General features: G+C 43.8%; 1 protein-coding gene across 1 annotated transcript in view; it reads right to left on the bottom strand.

The window, feature by feature from the left end:
- LOC128838471 (proton channel OTOP1-like) overlaps positions 1-13,835 on the bottom strand; it is a 36,957-nt gene extending 23,122 nt beyond the window's left edge. The window contains exons 1-2 of the mRNA XM_054030674.1: positions 13,436-13,835; positions 1,618-1,754 (exon numbers count right to left, since the gene is read on the bottom strand). Of these exons, the coding sequence (XP_053886649.1) occupies positions 1,618-1,754; positions 13,436-13,835 (537 nt within the window). The remainder of the gene's footprint in view (positions 1-1,617; positions 1,755-13,435) is intronic.
- Between the last annotated feature and the right edge of the window lie 1,430 nt (positions 13,836-15,265).

The following is a 15,265-nucleotide window of genomic DNA, read 5'->3' as shown; positions in this document are numbered from 1 at the left end:
ATTGCATGTCTGCTCTGTCTGATAATGGTCCCAGTGAAATGGAGTTCTGACATGTCCAAAACACATTAATTAACACTAAATTAAGGCTCAAATGTCCATTCATTCTAGGTACCTCAATTTTTGATGCCAAACTTGAGATATCCAGGGCCTGATTTTCTGCAGCCCCCATTGACTTCAGCTAGAATTGTCCATGTTCAGCACCTTTGATTTAAGGAACTCAAAATTAGTGGACACTTTTGAAAATGTGGGCCTAAGTCTACACAGCATTTCATTGGCAAAACTGAGAATTCTGATCTCCAGCCACCTAACCAGAAGATCACATTCCTACCACATTTGCCCATCTATTCAGTGAAACATTTGCCAAATTTAAAAAGGGACTAAACCAAAACATTGGATCAAAAGGCTTCCAAACTTTATGAAAGTTTTGAATCAAATCCAAATTTTCTGGCACAGTTCTTATACTACGCCATGTTATCTATGCACCTTCTGAAGGTGCATTAAGTGACCCCACTAGCATCAGTTATCGATGTTATTTATTTTTCCTTTCCTCTGTACAGCTCTGCTTTGCACATGGAATTGGAATTGGAATTCTGCTTCCGAGCTGGTTGTGCAAGGGAATGGAAGCTAGTTGCGCCTCCCCCAACCACACACTGCGCCTGGCCCTCATGCAGGTGCATAATCTGGCTCACCATCCGGGATGGAGAAATTGTAAGAGGATCTTGAGTCAGGTATTCAACATTATGGAGGCTATTGTGAAATCTCATCAGTCTCTCCCTTTTGACCTATTACATAATAACAAGGGGGTGGTCTGCAAGTTTAAAATAATAGAAAAGGAAACACTTCTTTATGCAACATATAATCAAGTGTGGAATTCATTGCCACATGATGACATGGAGACAAATGGCTAGACTTAGAATACGACTGGATAATTGTACACTCCTTATTGGCTATGTTTGCTGCTATGCACAAAGTGATGTGCGTAATCAAATAACATGCTTCAGGGTGAAAACCCATCATTTACTTGTTTCAGGAAGGAATTTCCCCAGATAAACAAGCATTGCACAACTACATAAATACATTATTTAGGGGTTTTGCCTTTCTTTGAAGAATCAGTTATTCATTACTGCCAGCTGCAGGAGACCAGACTAGATGGATCGATGGACTGAACCAGTATGGCAAGTTCCTGTGCAGAAGCAACAGTGAAATGTATTTGTCTCATTTCATATAAAAAAAATTATGACGACTATGTGCCTAACTTGAACTACTAAAAGGTATGTCGTGCCAAATGTGGGACCAAATTTTTAGGAGACCTTTTTATCCATGTGAAACATTTATACATACATCTCTATGTGTGAGGAGCCAATTCCTTTTCAGATACAAACAGGCATTTTTGGATACAAATTGGGAAACTTCTTGCTCATCTGCCTGATCTGCATGCTCAAATCCCAGTTTGCATGCAGAAAGGGGTATGCATACACAAAAAATTTAGCCTTTAACAACTTATCTCGTAATGTTTTTAGAAACTATTTTAGGAAAAACAGAGCAAGAGGAACAGACAAAAGTTATGCTTGGTGAGAAAAACAGACATAATAACAAGCTAAAACTGGCTACTTTTACCTGTAAAAGCGTATGCACTGCATGTGTGACAGGAAAAATGCCTTCAGTTGCTGATAAACAGTTTGAAAATCCAATAAAGTATCCAATTTTAAAAGAGTCCAGAATTAAAGTAATCACGGCAAATAATGTAATCCCACCTAAGACAAAACAAATATTAGAAAATGTTAATATACAGTTAACCTGTCTTCAGAGAATCTGTACTAATAAATGAAAATTCATGTTTTGAAAAGGCTATCCCTACTAATCAGTAAAATAAGTAAATGGTCGTAAGATCAGTTTACTCAATGCAATAAAGCGCTGTAATTCATCAAAGCTCTTTCACAGTCTATGACTTACGTGTAACCACAATACATGAATAGCTCATGCAGTATGTAGGGACCAATCTTACAGTTCCCAGGGAGTTGAGGGCATTCAGCATCTTGTAGAAGCTGCTCAGCACCTTGCTGAATCAGAGCCTCAAGTAACTGTAGCACAGAGCCAGTTATACAGTCAAATGAATTAATGTACTATATAGCTACACAGCAAACTATACCGCTCACAGAGCTGAACAATCATGTTACAGTCTCCTGACCCAAGAGTCCTACACTGGGCAGTAATACAATCACTTGGTATGCCATCTCAATTGTTCAGAAGGTTATACTGAACCACTATAAGTCAGAGACCAAAAACTGTATGCTTTTCTTTTTACAAATGCACTCAGATTTCAGACTTCATCCTGAGATCCATTACTTTAACATACATACATACATAAACAAACAAACGTTTGTCTAAATTTTTAGATAATGTTTTTAAAGGGTTTTTTAAATGTTTCCTTTACTGGTTTTTTGTTTGTTTGTTTTGTTTTGTTTTGTTTTGTTTTGTTTTAGTATAACTCCAATCTTTCACTTCAAAGATCTAAATGGGAACTCATTTTGAAAAGCTATATGATAAGATACAGCTATGTTGCTATTGAACCTTATTGTACCAGCATAATTAAGCAACAAGACACAACGGGAGATAAAATTACTGAGCCAGACTCTGAGACCTTTATTCAAGTTTTTTCCTAAGTCCTTACTCAGACAAACTCCCATTGACTTTAACTTAACTTTAGCTGAATAAAAAGCAGGTAAAAACTGGCTAAGGACCCTCAGAACTTAGATCACTGTGTCTTTGTCCCTGTTTCTTATTGCTCAAAGAGAATTGTGATATAAAGATGGTAAATGATATCACAAGAGTTGACTTTATTCAGTATTTATATTATACATAAAGGGCCAAATTCTGCTCACCTTATTAACATGAGATGTTCCACTGAAATTATTGTTTTGGGGCAATATATATTTTGTTCCCTAAAATTAAAGTTAACAAGTCAACCAAGGAGACCCTTCATTCTTATAATAACATGTTAAATACCCTACTAAAGATGAGCTATTTATTTGAATGAAAATTTAAAAAATATAGTGTAATTGTTTCTGTTTGGGAATTATGCATATTTACAGTGTACTCACCAGTTCATTACAAATGAACAAGAAGCTCCAACGTGGGTGAGGTAGTACCTTTTATTGGACCAGAATTTGGTCCAATAAAAAGTATTACCTTACCCACCTTGTTTCTCTAATATCCTGGGACTGACACAGCTACAACAACACTGCATACAAGAAGCTCCAAATCAGGTGCAGTGGAGAAAAAAAATACATTAATCACTTTGCTACAACCATTTTTAAAATAACACGGTTTATTCAATTCATTAGCTCTTTGTCAATATACAAAAACAGATTTGGAAACAGAATGCAACCTGAAGAATTTCATTTCCATTAGTATGTTTAGTTTCATATTTTACAAATACTCACTATATAAAGAAACCAAAGACCAAAATCCCTAGGGATATACCTTACACCAGCAGAGAATTTGGCCTCAACTTTTCACTTTTATAGTTCAAAAACTAAGGGCCCACTCTGCAAACACCTGTGTGTGTGAGTAATTTTACTCAAGTGAGTATTCCCGTTGAGTTCAGTTGGACTAGTTATTATGTGAGTGACGTTACTCACATATGGAAGTGTTTTCAGGATTGGGCCCTAGGTTTAACTAAGGTACTGTATAATTTTTCATTATGTACACAAGTAAATTGTACGGTAAGGTGGTAGATTCTAGACTGCTTTAGCAGTTAGTCACTTAGGTTTCCTTCTACAAGGAATTAATATTGTTCTAAAGGGAATTAGCATTGTTAATTCCATTACAATAACTTGCAGGACTAATTTCTAAAAATACCAAGGAAACTACTACCAAAAAAATGCAATTTTAAAAATCAGTCTATTTGGATATTTTTTCTAATGGTTTCAACATGTCTTGAGGATTTATTTCTTTTTGAATATAATTATCTCATCAACAGGAAACAAGATCCTTCTGCAACAACAGTTTATATTACATTGGAGAAAAACGGATGTGGTTCTTGTTTAATAAATTCTAATATATAGACAGACTTGGTGTGTGATTGGAAATGATTTAAGACCCTAATCCTGATCCCAGTGTGAAATTTTCCATTGAGTTCAGTGGTGTAGGCTCAAACCCTAATATATAATCTTTATATATTATAAATATATGTTTACACCATTTTTTCTCACTTTAGTTAAGTACTAAAATGAGAAAAAAAATGGTAGTGAGAAAAAAATGGTGCATATATATATATTTATAATTTAAAACAGAGTGAAATGGTGAAGCAATGCAGTTGGTGAAAGGGATGCACAGTCCTAGGGTCTGATTCTGCATGCTTTTTTTCATTACTTATGAGAAGAGTTCAACTGAGTTTAAGGCATTAACTAAGGTGAAGAAAGAAAGAAAAAGAAAGAAAGAAAGTCAGGCTTAAACACACAAAAGCATAAATAATCATATCGTAGATTCCTCATTCGACCCCTCCACTACGCACATATCTTGTTTTTGCATGAATCAGCTGTTGTATATTTATTGTAACTCCTTTCCATGTAACTTTGTATTACACATAGTCATGGATTTACTTTAATGAGGGTTCTAGATTTCACATGTTTTAGACAATTATTCTAAATGGTCAGTGGAGAAACACTTACTTTCCCCCCATACAGCGTAATTAGGATTTATGTCATAATGAATATTTCTGCACACATGCTTCCTTTGGTTCTCTCTAAATATGCTGTGGGTTCAAACTTGCTCCCATTGAAGTCAATGAGAGTTGTGTCATTGACTTCAAGGAAGGCTTCTGTGACTCATATAAATTAAAAATATTTTGTATGGGCTGGTTCAAACAACAAGTAGTACAGCTAATGTCTTAGCCCAATACACCAACAACATATACAAAATGCCCAACATTCAAATTTGAGGCTAAGGGTCATAGTCCAAATTAACTAGGCTGGCCATAATTTAGGTATAACTTGTGATGTTGGAGAAAATAATAGGATAAACTTGTTCATGGGAGCAATTTGTTGGTTTCTCCCTTTTTTTCACAAGATGTCCACCTCATTTGACTGATCTTCACTGTTTTCTTGTGTAGTGCCTATGGCTCTTTTTTAACCATGGGATCACGACAGGAAAATGCCATACTGGAGTAAGGGTATGTCTACACTACGGGATTAATCCGAATTTAGATAATTCGGATTTGAGAAACAGGTTGTATAAAGTCGAAATGAGTGCGGCCACACTAGCACAGTAATTCGGTGGTGTGCGTCCAAGTACCGGGGCTAGCGTCGATTTCTGCACTGTTGCACTGTGGGTAGCAATTCCATAGCTATCCCATAGTTCCCGCAGTCTCCCGCGCCCATTGGGATTGTGGGTTAAGATCCCAGTGCCTGATGGGACAAAAAACATCGTCGCAGGTGGTTCTGGGTACAGCCTCACTTCCTCCCTCCCTCCCTCCCTGCATGAAAGCAACGGACGGCAGACAACCATTTTCGCGCCTTTTTTCCTGGGTGGGTGAACACTGCAGACTCCATACCACGGCAAGCATGGAGCCCGCTGAGGTCAAGACAGCACTCATGAATATTGCAAACACCTCGCGCGTTCTCGTGGAGTTTATGCTCAGCCAGGACCAGAAAAACGAGGCGAGGAGGCAGCGGCGGCGGCAGCGCAGCGACAAGCATGATGAGGACATGGACACGGACACGGACACAGAATTCAGTGAAACCACAGGCCCCGGTGCTTTGGAGATCATGTTGTTAATGGGGCAGATTCTATCCATGGAACGCCGATTCTGGGCAAGGGAAACAAGCACAGACTGGTGGGACCGCATAGTGTTGCAGGTCTGGGACGATTCCCAGTGGCTGCGGAACTTTCGCATGCGTAAGGGCACTTTCATGGAACTTTGTGACTTGCTGTCTCCTGCCCTGAAACGCCAGAATACCAAGATGAGAGCAGCCCTCACAGTTGAGAAGCGCGTGGCGATAGCCCTGTGGAAGCTTGCAACGCCAGACAGCTACCTGTCAGTCGGGAATCAATTTGGAGTGGGCAAATCTACGGTGGGGGCTGCTGTGATGCAAGTAGCCAAAGCAATCACTCAGGTGCTGCTACGAAAGTTAGTGACTCTGGGAAATGTGCAGGCTATAGTGGATGGTTTTGCTGCAATGGGATTCCCTAACTGTGGTGGGGCAATAGACGGAACCCATATCCCTATCTTGGCACCGGAGCACCAAGCCACCGAGTACATAAACCGCAAGGGGTACTTTTCAATGGTGCTGCAAGCACTTGTGGATCACAAGGGACGTTTCACCAACATCAACGCGGGCTGGGCGGGAAGGGTTCATGACGCTCGCGTCTTCAGGAACACTACTCTGTTTAAAGGGCTGCAGCAAGGGACTTACTTTCCGGACCAGAAAATAACCGTTGGGGATGTTGAAATGCCCATAGTTATTCTTGGGGACCCAGCCTACCCCTTAATGCCATGGCTTATGAAGCCATACACAGGCAGCCTGGACAGGAGTCAGGAGCTGTTTAACTACAGGCTAAGCAAGTGCAGAATGGTGGTAGAATGTGCATTTGGCCGTTTAAAAGGTCGCTGGCGTTCATTATTGACTCGCTCTGACCTCAGCCAAAGAAATCTCCCCATTGTTATTTCTGCTTGCTGTGTGCTCCACAATCTCTGTGAAAGTAAGGGGGAGACCTTTATGGCGGGGTGGGAGGCTGAGGCAAATCGCCTGGCTGCTGATTACGCGCAGCCAGACACCAGGGCGATTAGAAGATCACACCATGAAGCGCTGTGCATCAGAGAAGCTTTGAAAACCAGTTTCATGGCTGGCCAGGCTACCGTGTGAAATATCTGTTTGTTTCTCCTTCATGAAAACCCTCCCCCTTTACTGACTGATTTTCTGTAAGGAACCCACCCTGCCCCTTCCCCCAGCTTTCTTTCAAACCAAATAAAGTCACTATCATTTAAAAATCATTTATTCTTTATTAATAGATTAGAAAAAGAGGGAGGGAACCCGGGTGGTATTTGGGAGGAGGATTGCTGGGAAGGAAAAAGCCACAAAGAAAAGGTTAAAAAAATGACAGCCTTTTGCTTGGGCTGTCTACTGGGGTGGAATGGGAAGGTGTACGGAGCCTCCCCCCCCGCGTTCTTACACGTCTGGGTGAGGAGGATACGGAACATGGGGAGGGGGGAGGGTGGAACAGGGGCTGAAGCGGCAGTCTGTTTTCCAGCAGCCGTTCCTGAACCTCCACCAGACGCCGGAGCAGCCCCAGCGTTGCATCCTTCATCCTCTGGTCTTCCTGCCGCCATCTCTCATCTCGATCGTCTCTCCTCTCCTCACGTTGGTCCCTCCTCTCCTCACGTTGGTCCCTCCTCTCCTCACGTTCACTGACTTCTTTCCTATACTTTGAAACTGTTTCCTTCCACTCATTCAGATGAGCTCTGTCACTCCTGCTGGATTGCATAATTTCAGAAAACATGTCCTCCCGCGTCTTCTTCTTACGACGCCTTATCTGTGATAACCTTCGGGATGGAGGAGGGAGGCTTGAGGAATTTGCAGCTGCTGTAGGGAGGGGAAAAAAGAGAGAATTGTTTTAAAAGCTACATTTTGCAGAACAATGCTTATACTCTTTCACGGTGACCAACACTGTTCACATTACATAGCACATGTGATTTCTGTGCAAGGTCGCATTTTGCCTCTTAATGCTGAGTGCTTGTGGCTTTGCTGCTAGAGATCACAGGTCTGGGCAACAGAATTCGGCTTGCATGCGGCCATGGTAAGCCATTGTTTTACAGCTTCTGCACCCTCCTTTCCCACATACCAAGCATAGCCTGTAGAGTGCTGCAGAAGCCTGGCCAATCTCAGCCAGTTGGGGGGGGGGCAGTGTGGGGGGGCTTGTCTGGGCCCCTTCAGGCAAGTAGAGTGCTGCGGTTTTTCTGTTAACATTCAGCAGCACCAGAAAACAAACTAACCCCCCCCCCCGCCATGAATTCTCTGGGATGATCACGGTACCCCTCCCCCCACCGCATGGCTGGTATCAGGGAAGATCCCTGCAGGCACCAAACTACCCCCCCCCCGCCGCCGACCCCCCCCCTCGCCATGAATTCTCTGGGATGATCACGGTACCCTCCCCCCACCGCGTGGCTGGTAACAGGGAAGATCCCTGCTAGCCAAACGCGGAAAACTTCAGGGCCAATTTCCCATCTGCGCTTGGCTAACTGCAGGGAAGGATTTATTTTCCGCCACAGGCAAACAGCCCAGTAGGAACGGCCACCTCTGTCCCCTTAATTAAGTTCCCGTATTTCAACCAGGTTACCAGGAGTGATATCACTCTCCTGAGGATTACACAACAAGATAAAGAACGGATGTTGCTTGAATGCCAGCAGACACCGGGACCATACGCTGCCAGGCTTTGTCAGGCAATGATACCAGATTACTTGCTGCAAGCATGGCGTGGTCAAGTGTCCTACCATGGAGGAGGGAATAAGGATGCACTGCCCAGAAACCTTCTGGCAAGGCTTTCGGAGTACCTCCAGGAGAGCTTCATGGAGATGTCCCTGGAGGATTTCCGCTCCATCTCCAGACACGTTAACAGACTTTTCCAGTAGCTACAGACTTTTCCAGTAGCTGAACTGACCGCGAATGCAAAGTCAGGCAAAGTAATCATTAAAAACCGTTTGCTTTTAAAACAAGTTTTATATTTTAAAAGGTAAACTCACCTGAGGTCCCTTCCATGGGGTCAGAGTCTTGGGTACTGGCTTGGGAGGCTTGGGAGGGTACTTCAGTCAGGGTGATAAAAAGATCCTGGCTGTTGGGGAGAATGGAGTGCTGTGTGCTCTCTGCAAGCTCATCCTCCTCCTCCTCCTCCTCCTCTACCCCATCGGCAGAATCCTCAGGCGTCGAGACTATCCCCAACCCAGAATCCACGAACAAAGGTGGGGTAGTGGTGGCAGCCCCCCCTAGAATTGCATGCAGCTCGGCGTAGTAGCGGCATGTCCGCGGCTCTGACCCGGAGCGACCGTTTGCCTCCTTTGTTTTTTGATAGGCTTGTCTGAGCTCCTTGACCTTCACGCGGCACTGCTCAGAGTCCCTATTGTGGCCTCTCTCCATCATGCCCTTGGAAATTTTTTCAAAAGTTTTTGCATTTCGTCTTTTAGAACGAAGTTCTGCAAGCACTGAATCCTCTCCCCATACAGCGATCAGATCCAGTACCTCCCTCACGGTCCATGCTGGTGCTCTTTTTCGATTATCAGCCTGCATGGTTACCTGTGCTGATGAGGTATCTGTGGTCACCTGTGCTCTCCAAGCTGGGCAAACAGGAAATGAAGTTCAAATGTTCGCGGGGCTTTTCCTGTCTACCTGGCCAGTGCATCCGAGTTTAGATTGCTGTCCAGAGCGGTCACAATGATGCACTGTGGGATAGCTCCCGGAGGCCAATACCATCGAATTGCGGCCACACTAACCCTAATTCGAATTGCTAAAATCGATTTTGGCGCTACTCCGCTCGTTGGGGTGGAGTACAGAAATAGATTTAAAGGGCCCTTTACATCGAATTAAATGGCGTCGTTGTGTGGACGGTTACAGGGTTAATTCGAATTAAAGCTGATAAATCCGAATTAAAGTCGTAGTGTAGACCAGGCCTAAGTCAGGAAAAGGACTTCATTTATGCATCTTTCTTCAAAGCTTTGAGGAAATGATTACTTGGGGCATGCTCATATAATCCTAAGGAAGCAAAACAGACACTGAAGTCAATAGAAACATTGTCTACATTAAGACTTCAGGAGATGTGCTTTGTATACCATACAAATTGGGAAAGAACACTTCTCTAAAGTTCAAACAGCCAATTTCTAGTCACAAAAGGATCTGATTAGAAATGGATATAAAAAGACACATAACTATATAAAAAGATGTTTTTGTTCAGTAATTCTCATCCAACATTTATGCTGGTAAAATGCAAGCCATAAGTGGTAACATAGTTACAGCTTTTCACCATGGTATTCACTGACTAAAGAAAATACATAAAATAGGTCATGTATTGGGTATCAAAATGCCGGACAATTAAATCCAACTAAGTAATCTAGATAAATATTAAAATTTTCTAGTCTAACCAGTTAATTCATGCACATTTTCTTTATGCAATGAGAACAAAGAGGCACATTCTAAAAAACTAGCTAATAGAGCTGGCCAAAAAAATGAGGAAAACGTGTGAAAATTATCATGAAAATGGTAAGAGTAATTAATGGGGAGAGTGATTAACCAGTATAACAATTTACCAAAGGCTCTGATGGATTTTCCATCACTGACCGTTTTAAAATCAAGATTGGATATTTTTCTAAAAGATCTGCTCTAGGAATTATTTGGGGGAAGTTCTATGGCCTGTGTTATACAGGAGATCAGACTAGATGGTCACAGTGATCCCTTCTGGTCTTGGAGTCAATAAATCAATGACAAAACATTTCTTTTTTTCAAACTTGTAAACAGTTCTACTAGCTAATCATTTTTATTACACAATGATTGATACTTTTTAAGAGATCAGTATGGAGTTCTAACTCTGGAAAAGGAAGGTAATGTTAGTCTTGCCAGAGTAAGTACTGCAGGATTGGACATTTGTTAATAAATCCAGGCATGTTTTCTTCTAACATTGGTTAAAGGAAATGTCTAGAATTGTCCAAGCCATAACTAAGCATAGGAAAATGTGGTCTGAATATCAGAAAAAAATTTCCAACAGTGAAATTTATTAGACTGTGAAATGGTCATCCAATGGAAATTGTGGAAGACTGTAAAGAGCAATCCTGCATTGGTGGAGGAAATGGATAAGCTCTTTTGCATATTTTATTTCTGAGATTCTATGATTCATTATATCCTCCATGGCAAGTGAAAAAATGTGCCAAAAAGATAAAGGACCAGATTTTGCCACCCTTACTCATGTTGAGTAGTATCTTATTCCTCAAGTAATGGAACTACTGACGGAGTAAAGTGCTACTTAACATGAGTAAAGGTAGCAGAACTTGGCCCAAAATAAAGCCAAATTCAACCCTGGCATAATTCAAATGACACCCAAGAAGAATTTGACCCATCTCTCCTACTAAAGTAAAACTGTTTAACTATCAAGTTATGGCTAAGAATGGCATATTATTATGGGAAATAGTAAATAATAAGCAGTAACTATTCATGTGATGCCATGTTAATAGTATAAATTTTTAGCAAAGTGATTATGCAGAAAACAGATGTATAAATTTCGGTTTTAATAAAACAATACAAATTGCAAGTTCTGTTAATACTGACAATAAGAGACTAAAGAAGGCACAACAGCAGGGCTGAGAAAGAATGAAGTTTAATAGCAACTACTTATTGTTTTGATTGATCACATTTCAGACTTCCTAGTGTTTTTCATCTAAGTGATAGTCACTAGCTGCTGCACAGAGAATTTTCTCTATTTGCGTCAAAGCCATGAGATATTGTTTTTTAAAATTTCTCTGGCCCCAGTGGTTTATGCAACCTCTGTATTGCATTTACCTCACCCGTGTTTCCAGCCTACCATTTACAGTGCTACAGGCAGAAAAAAAGACTGTTGATAAAAACAGCCTTGCCAGCTGGAATTCCAAACTACAGCTCAATGGTTACTGCAAAGGACCTTGCTTTTTTCCTACAACCTGAAACACTACATTCTTTTAAGTTAATGTGACCTTGTCACACTAGTCAATACACAATTAAATAAAACTATTGAGGACCTATATCCATATGCACATGACGGTGCAAATAATTGCTGCTGCAAAAGACTTGCAAAACTTCCCAGAAATTCCCTTTTTTGCCTACAGGTGCTACCTGAATGGTACACATAGTTCATATCCTAAACTGCAAGCTCCTTGGGGAAGGGTCCTTGTCTTCTTGTCTGTCTGAAAAGCACCATAAATGCTTAGGGTGCCTTAAGAACATAAGAATGGCCATGTTGGGTCAGACCAATGGTCCATCTAACCCAGTATCCTCTCTTCCAACAATGCCTGGTGCCAGCTACTTCAGATGAAATGAACAAAACAGGGCAATTATTGAGTGCTCTATCCCCAGCTTCTGGCAGTCAGAGGCTTAGGTACACACAGAGCACGGGGTTGCAACCCTGACCATCTTGGCTAATAGCCCCTGATGACGTATTCTTCATGAACTTATCTAATTCTTTTTTGGACCACAATATAGTTTTGGCCTTCATAACATCCCCTGGCAATGAGTTTCACATGTTGACTGTGTGCTGTGTGAAGTACTTCCTCATGTTTGTTTTAAACCTACTGCCTATTAATTTAATTGGGTGACTCCTGGTTATTGTGTTATGTGAAGGGATAAATAACACTTCCTTATTCACTTTCTCCAAACCATTCATGATTTTATAGAACTCAGACATAACCTCCTCTTAGTCATCTCCTTTTCAAGCTGAACAGTCCCAGTCTTTTTAATATCTCCTCATAAGGAAGGTTTTCCATACCCCCAATCATTTTGTTGCCCTTCTTTGTACTTCTTCCAATTCTAATGTATCTTTTTTGAAATGGGGCAACCAGAACTGCCTGCAGTATTCAAGGTATGGATGTATCGTGGATTTATATAGTGGCATTATAATATTTACTCACTCTCTTACCTATCCCTTTCCTACAGATAATACAGGTAATAAATAATAATAGCTTATTTGTATAGACAGACTTTGACACCTGTGATGCATTCTGCAATAAAATAAATAATATTGCATTGCTTGAAAAGAGTGCACTTCCCAAGTCCCAAATTCCTCTAGACAAATAGACTCTCACCTACATAACTGCCTGATCTAACCTAACTATCCTATTTTCAATGTGCCTGCCCTCCTGGTATCTAGCTTTTAAAAAAGTAGAGTGGGGGGTGGGGGTTTCAATCTTTAGTATGTTCACCTGTATGATTGGTATCCATATAATCTAGATCTAAATCTATTTCTATATGTAGATATAACTATGTAGTGGATTTTTTTTGTTTGGTTGGTTTTTATTGTTTTTGTACAGAAAATAAGAAAATGATCATTATGAAGAACAGAAGAATAACATAACAAAAAGGAACTTCAAATATACTGGTGTCAAGCCTCTCTCTGGCTCTGGTAGAAAAGGTAGAAATTAGGGGATTTCAGAGGAATCCTCTGGGAGTGAAATTTCTCTTTTCACAGTAACCTGACTGACAAGTTGCAGGTTGCATGGAATGAATCCACTAGAAGTTTCCATTCTCCTTGAGTATAGGGACCTTCACTACTATATGGCCAAGGGTAGGGCAAGTACACAGACCATGGATTTGGCCCTATGACGCGCTGAGCCCCCTGGAGGTTGCTGGGTTTTTTGGCTATCCTCGCAGGGGAAACCAAAGCCCGGCCTTGGCTTTGCCAGTAAATGGAAGTGGGACCCGCGACTTACACTTTAACCAGCGGGCTCCTGCGTGGGTGTCTTTCTCTTGGATCAGCCTCCTCTGGGTGTAGCTCCTGCAGATGTACCACAGCATCCAGAGCAGCTGGATGAGCATGATGGTGATGAGATAGGAGAGCAGATCCTGCTTCCTGATGCCCACCGCATGCACGGCCCAGGCGAACATGAGCAGCAGCCCGGCTAGGAACAAGTTGATGCCGTACTGGCTGCTCAGGATCTCGGCGTTTTTCTGCGGGTAGCTGCCTCCCACCAAGCGGCTGCCTCCGGGCTGCCCTGGGGGGCCCTGCACCGACTTCTCCATCTCCCACTCCTCCGGCTGCTGCTGGTCCGGGCATCCCCCGCGGCTCTTCTCCCCAGAGCTGGAGGTGGTGTCTGCGTTATCTTCCACCATCGCGGCCACCCGCCGAGAGCCCTGAGACCTGCTGGGAGTGGCCGAGGTCCCCAGCGGGACTCGGGGGGGGGGAAGAAACGGGGGTGACAGACAAGCCCCCGCAGCAGGGACCCCCCTACTCGCGGTGTAACAGTGAGGAGGCGGAGCGGGACAGCGGGCAGGGTCACTTCGCCGCACCTGTTAGCGCTCCCAGAGAGCGCTCAGCTCCGCGGCCAGCCTGCTGCGCGCTTCCCTTCCTCTCTCCGCCTGCCCCTTCTCCTGCCCGGGTCTCCTCCCTTCTCCCTGGACAGGTCTCAATGGCCTCGGACAAAGTTCCGCTCTCCTTCCCCGCGGGTTTGGGGCGGCTGCCTGCTCAAGCAGCGGCACTCCTCGCTCCCTCGCTCGCCCCGTTTTCGCTCCCCCGCCTTCGCAGCTCAGGGAATCCGAGCCCGAGTTTTATACACCTGCCGGCCGGCGTGGCGGGGGCAGGTCCCGCTGTCACTGCCCGCGGGTTGGCGCGGGAGGGGATTGGATGTCAGCCGCACACCGCTCTGGCGGGGGAGTGACCCCTGGGCAGTTCACACGCGTCAGCCGGCCCCCGGGCCCCGTGCTCTCCTTCTGTCCGGGCCCCCGGTGCGAGAGGAGCGAGCGGAGGGGGGGTGTCTAGGTATCCGGTGCGGGATTGGGGCGGGGCTTGTGGGGTGGGGTGCGCCTGTTGGAGGAGTGTGTGTGAGGAGGTGGGCATGGCGGGTCTGTGTGCATCCCAGCAGGAGTGAGACGTGTGACGGACAGAGACGGGGGAGATTTTGGAGTGCATGCAAGGCAGCTAGAGAAGTCTGCTGCATGTAGAGCAGCTGAAGCTGGGAGTCAGGGTGTGCGGTGCGCCTGTTACGGCGGAGGGGTGAGCAGTGTGTAGGGGCTGGAAGAGAGGGACAGGGTGTTTGGCGGTGGGGAACTGGGTAATGTAGCCGTAGCGGTGGGACGGTAGGGGCGAAGGACGCAAGCGGTGGCTGGAGTGGTTTCCTTTTAGGGGTGTGTAATGGAGAGGTGCAGTGGGATTTGAGTGAGGGCGGGTTGTCAGAGTGTACGGGCTAGGGCTGTGCGATGGAGCTGTAGGAGTATGGTGTATGGAGCGTGCTGGTGGGAGTGGGAGGTGTTGGTCTACTTAACTGTGAGGGGATGGGTAAGAGAGGTGAAGGGGTTCCCCGTGTAAGGGCTTGAAGAAGGGGTGGTTTGTCAATGCTGAAAGCGGGCGAGAGCGGATTGTTTCTTGGTGTTTGGGTGGGAGGTCTGTATGGAGGTGTAGGACTGAGGTGGGTGATTTGTCGGTGCCTAGAGTAGGGGTGCCTGACATGAAGTGAAGAGGTGTGATGTGCTTTGGGAAAAGGAAGAGAGAGAATAATCAGTGCAGAAAAATCCATTAGTTAATTTATCTTTCCCAGGGGAGCTTT

This window comes from Malaclemys terrapin, chromosome 5, assembly GCF_027887155.1.
Source record: "Malaclemys terrapin pileata isolate rMalTer1 chromosome 5, rMalTer1.hap1, whole genome shotgun sequence".
NCBI classification, from domain to species: Eukaryota; Metazoa; Chordata; order Testudines; family Emydidae; genus Malaclemys; species Malaclemys terrapin.
Note: the sequence above shows the minus strand (reverse complement) of the source record. Positions and strands in the feature narration are given on the sequence as shown.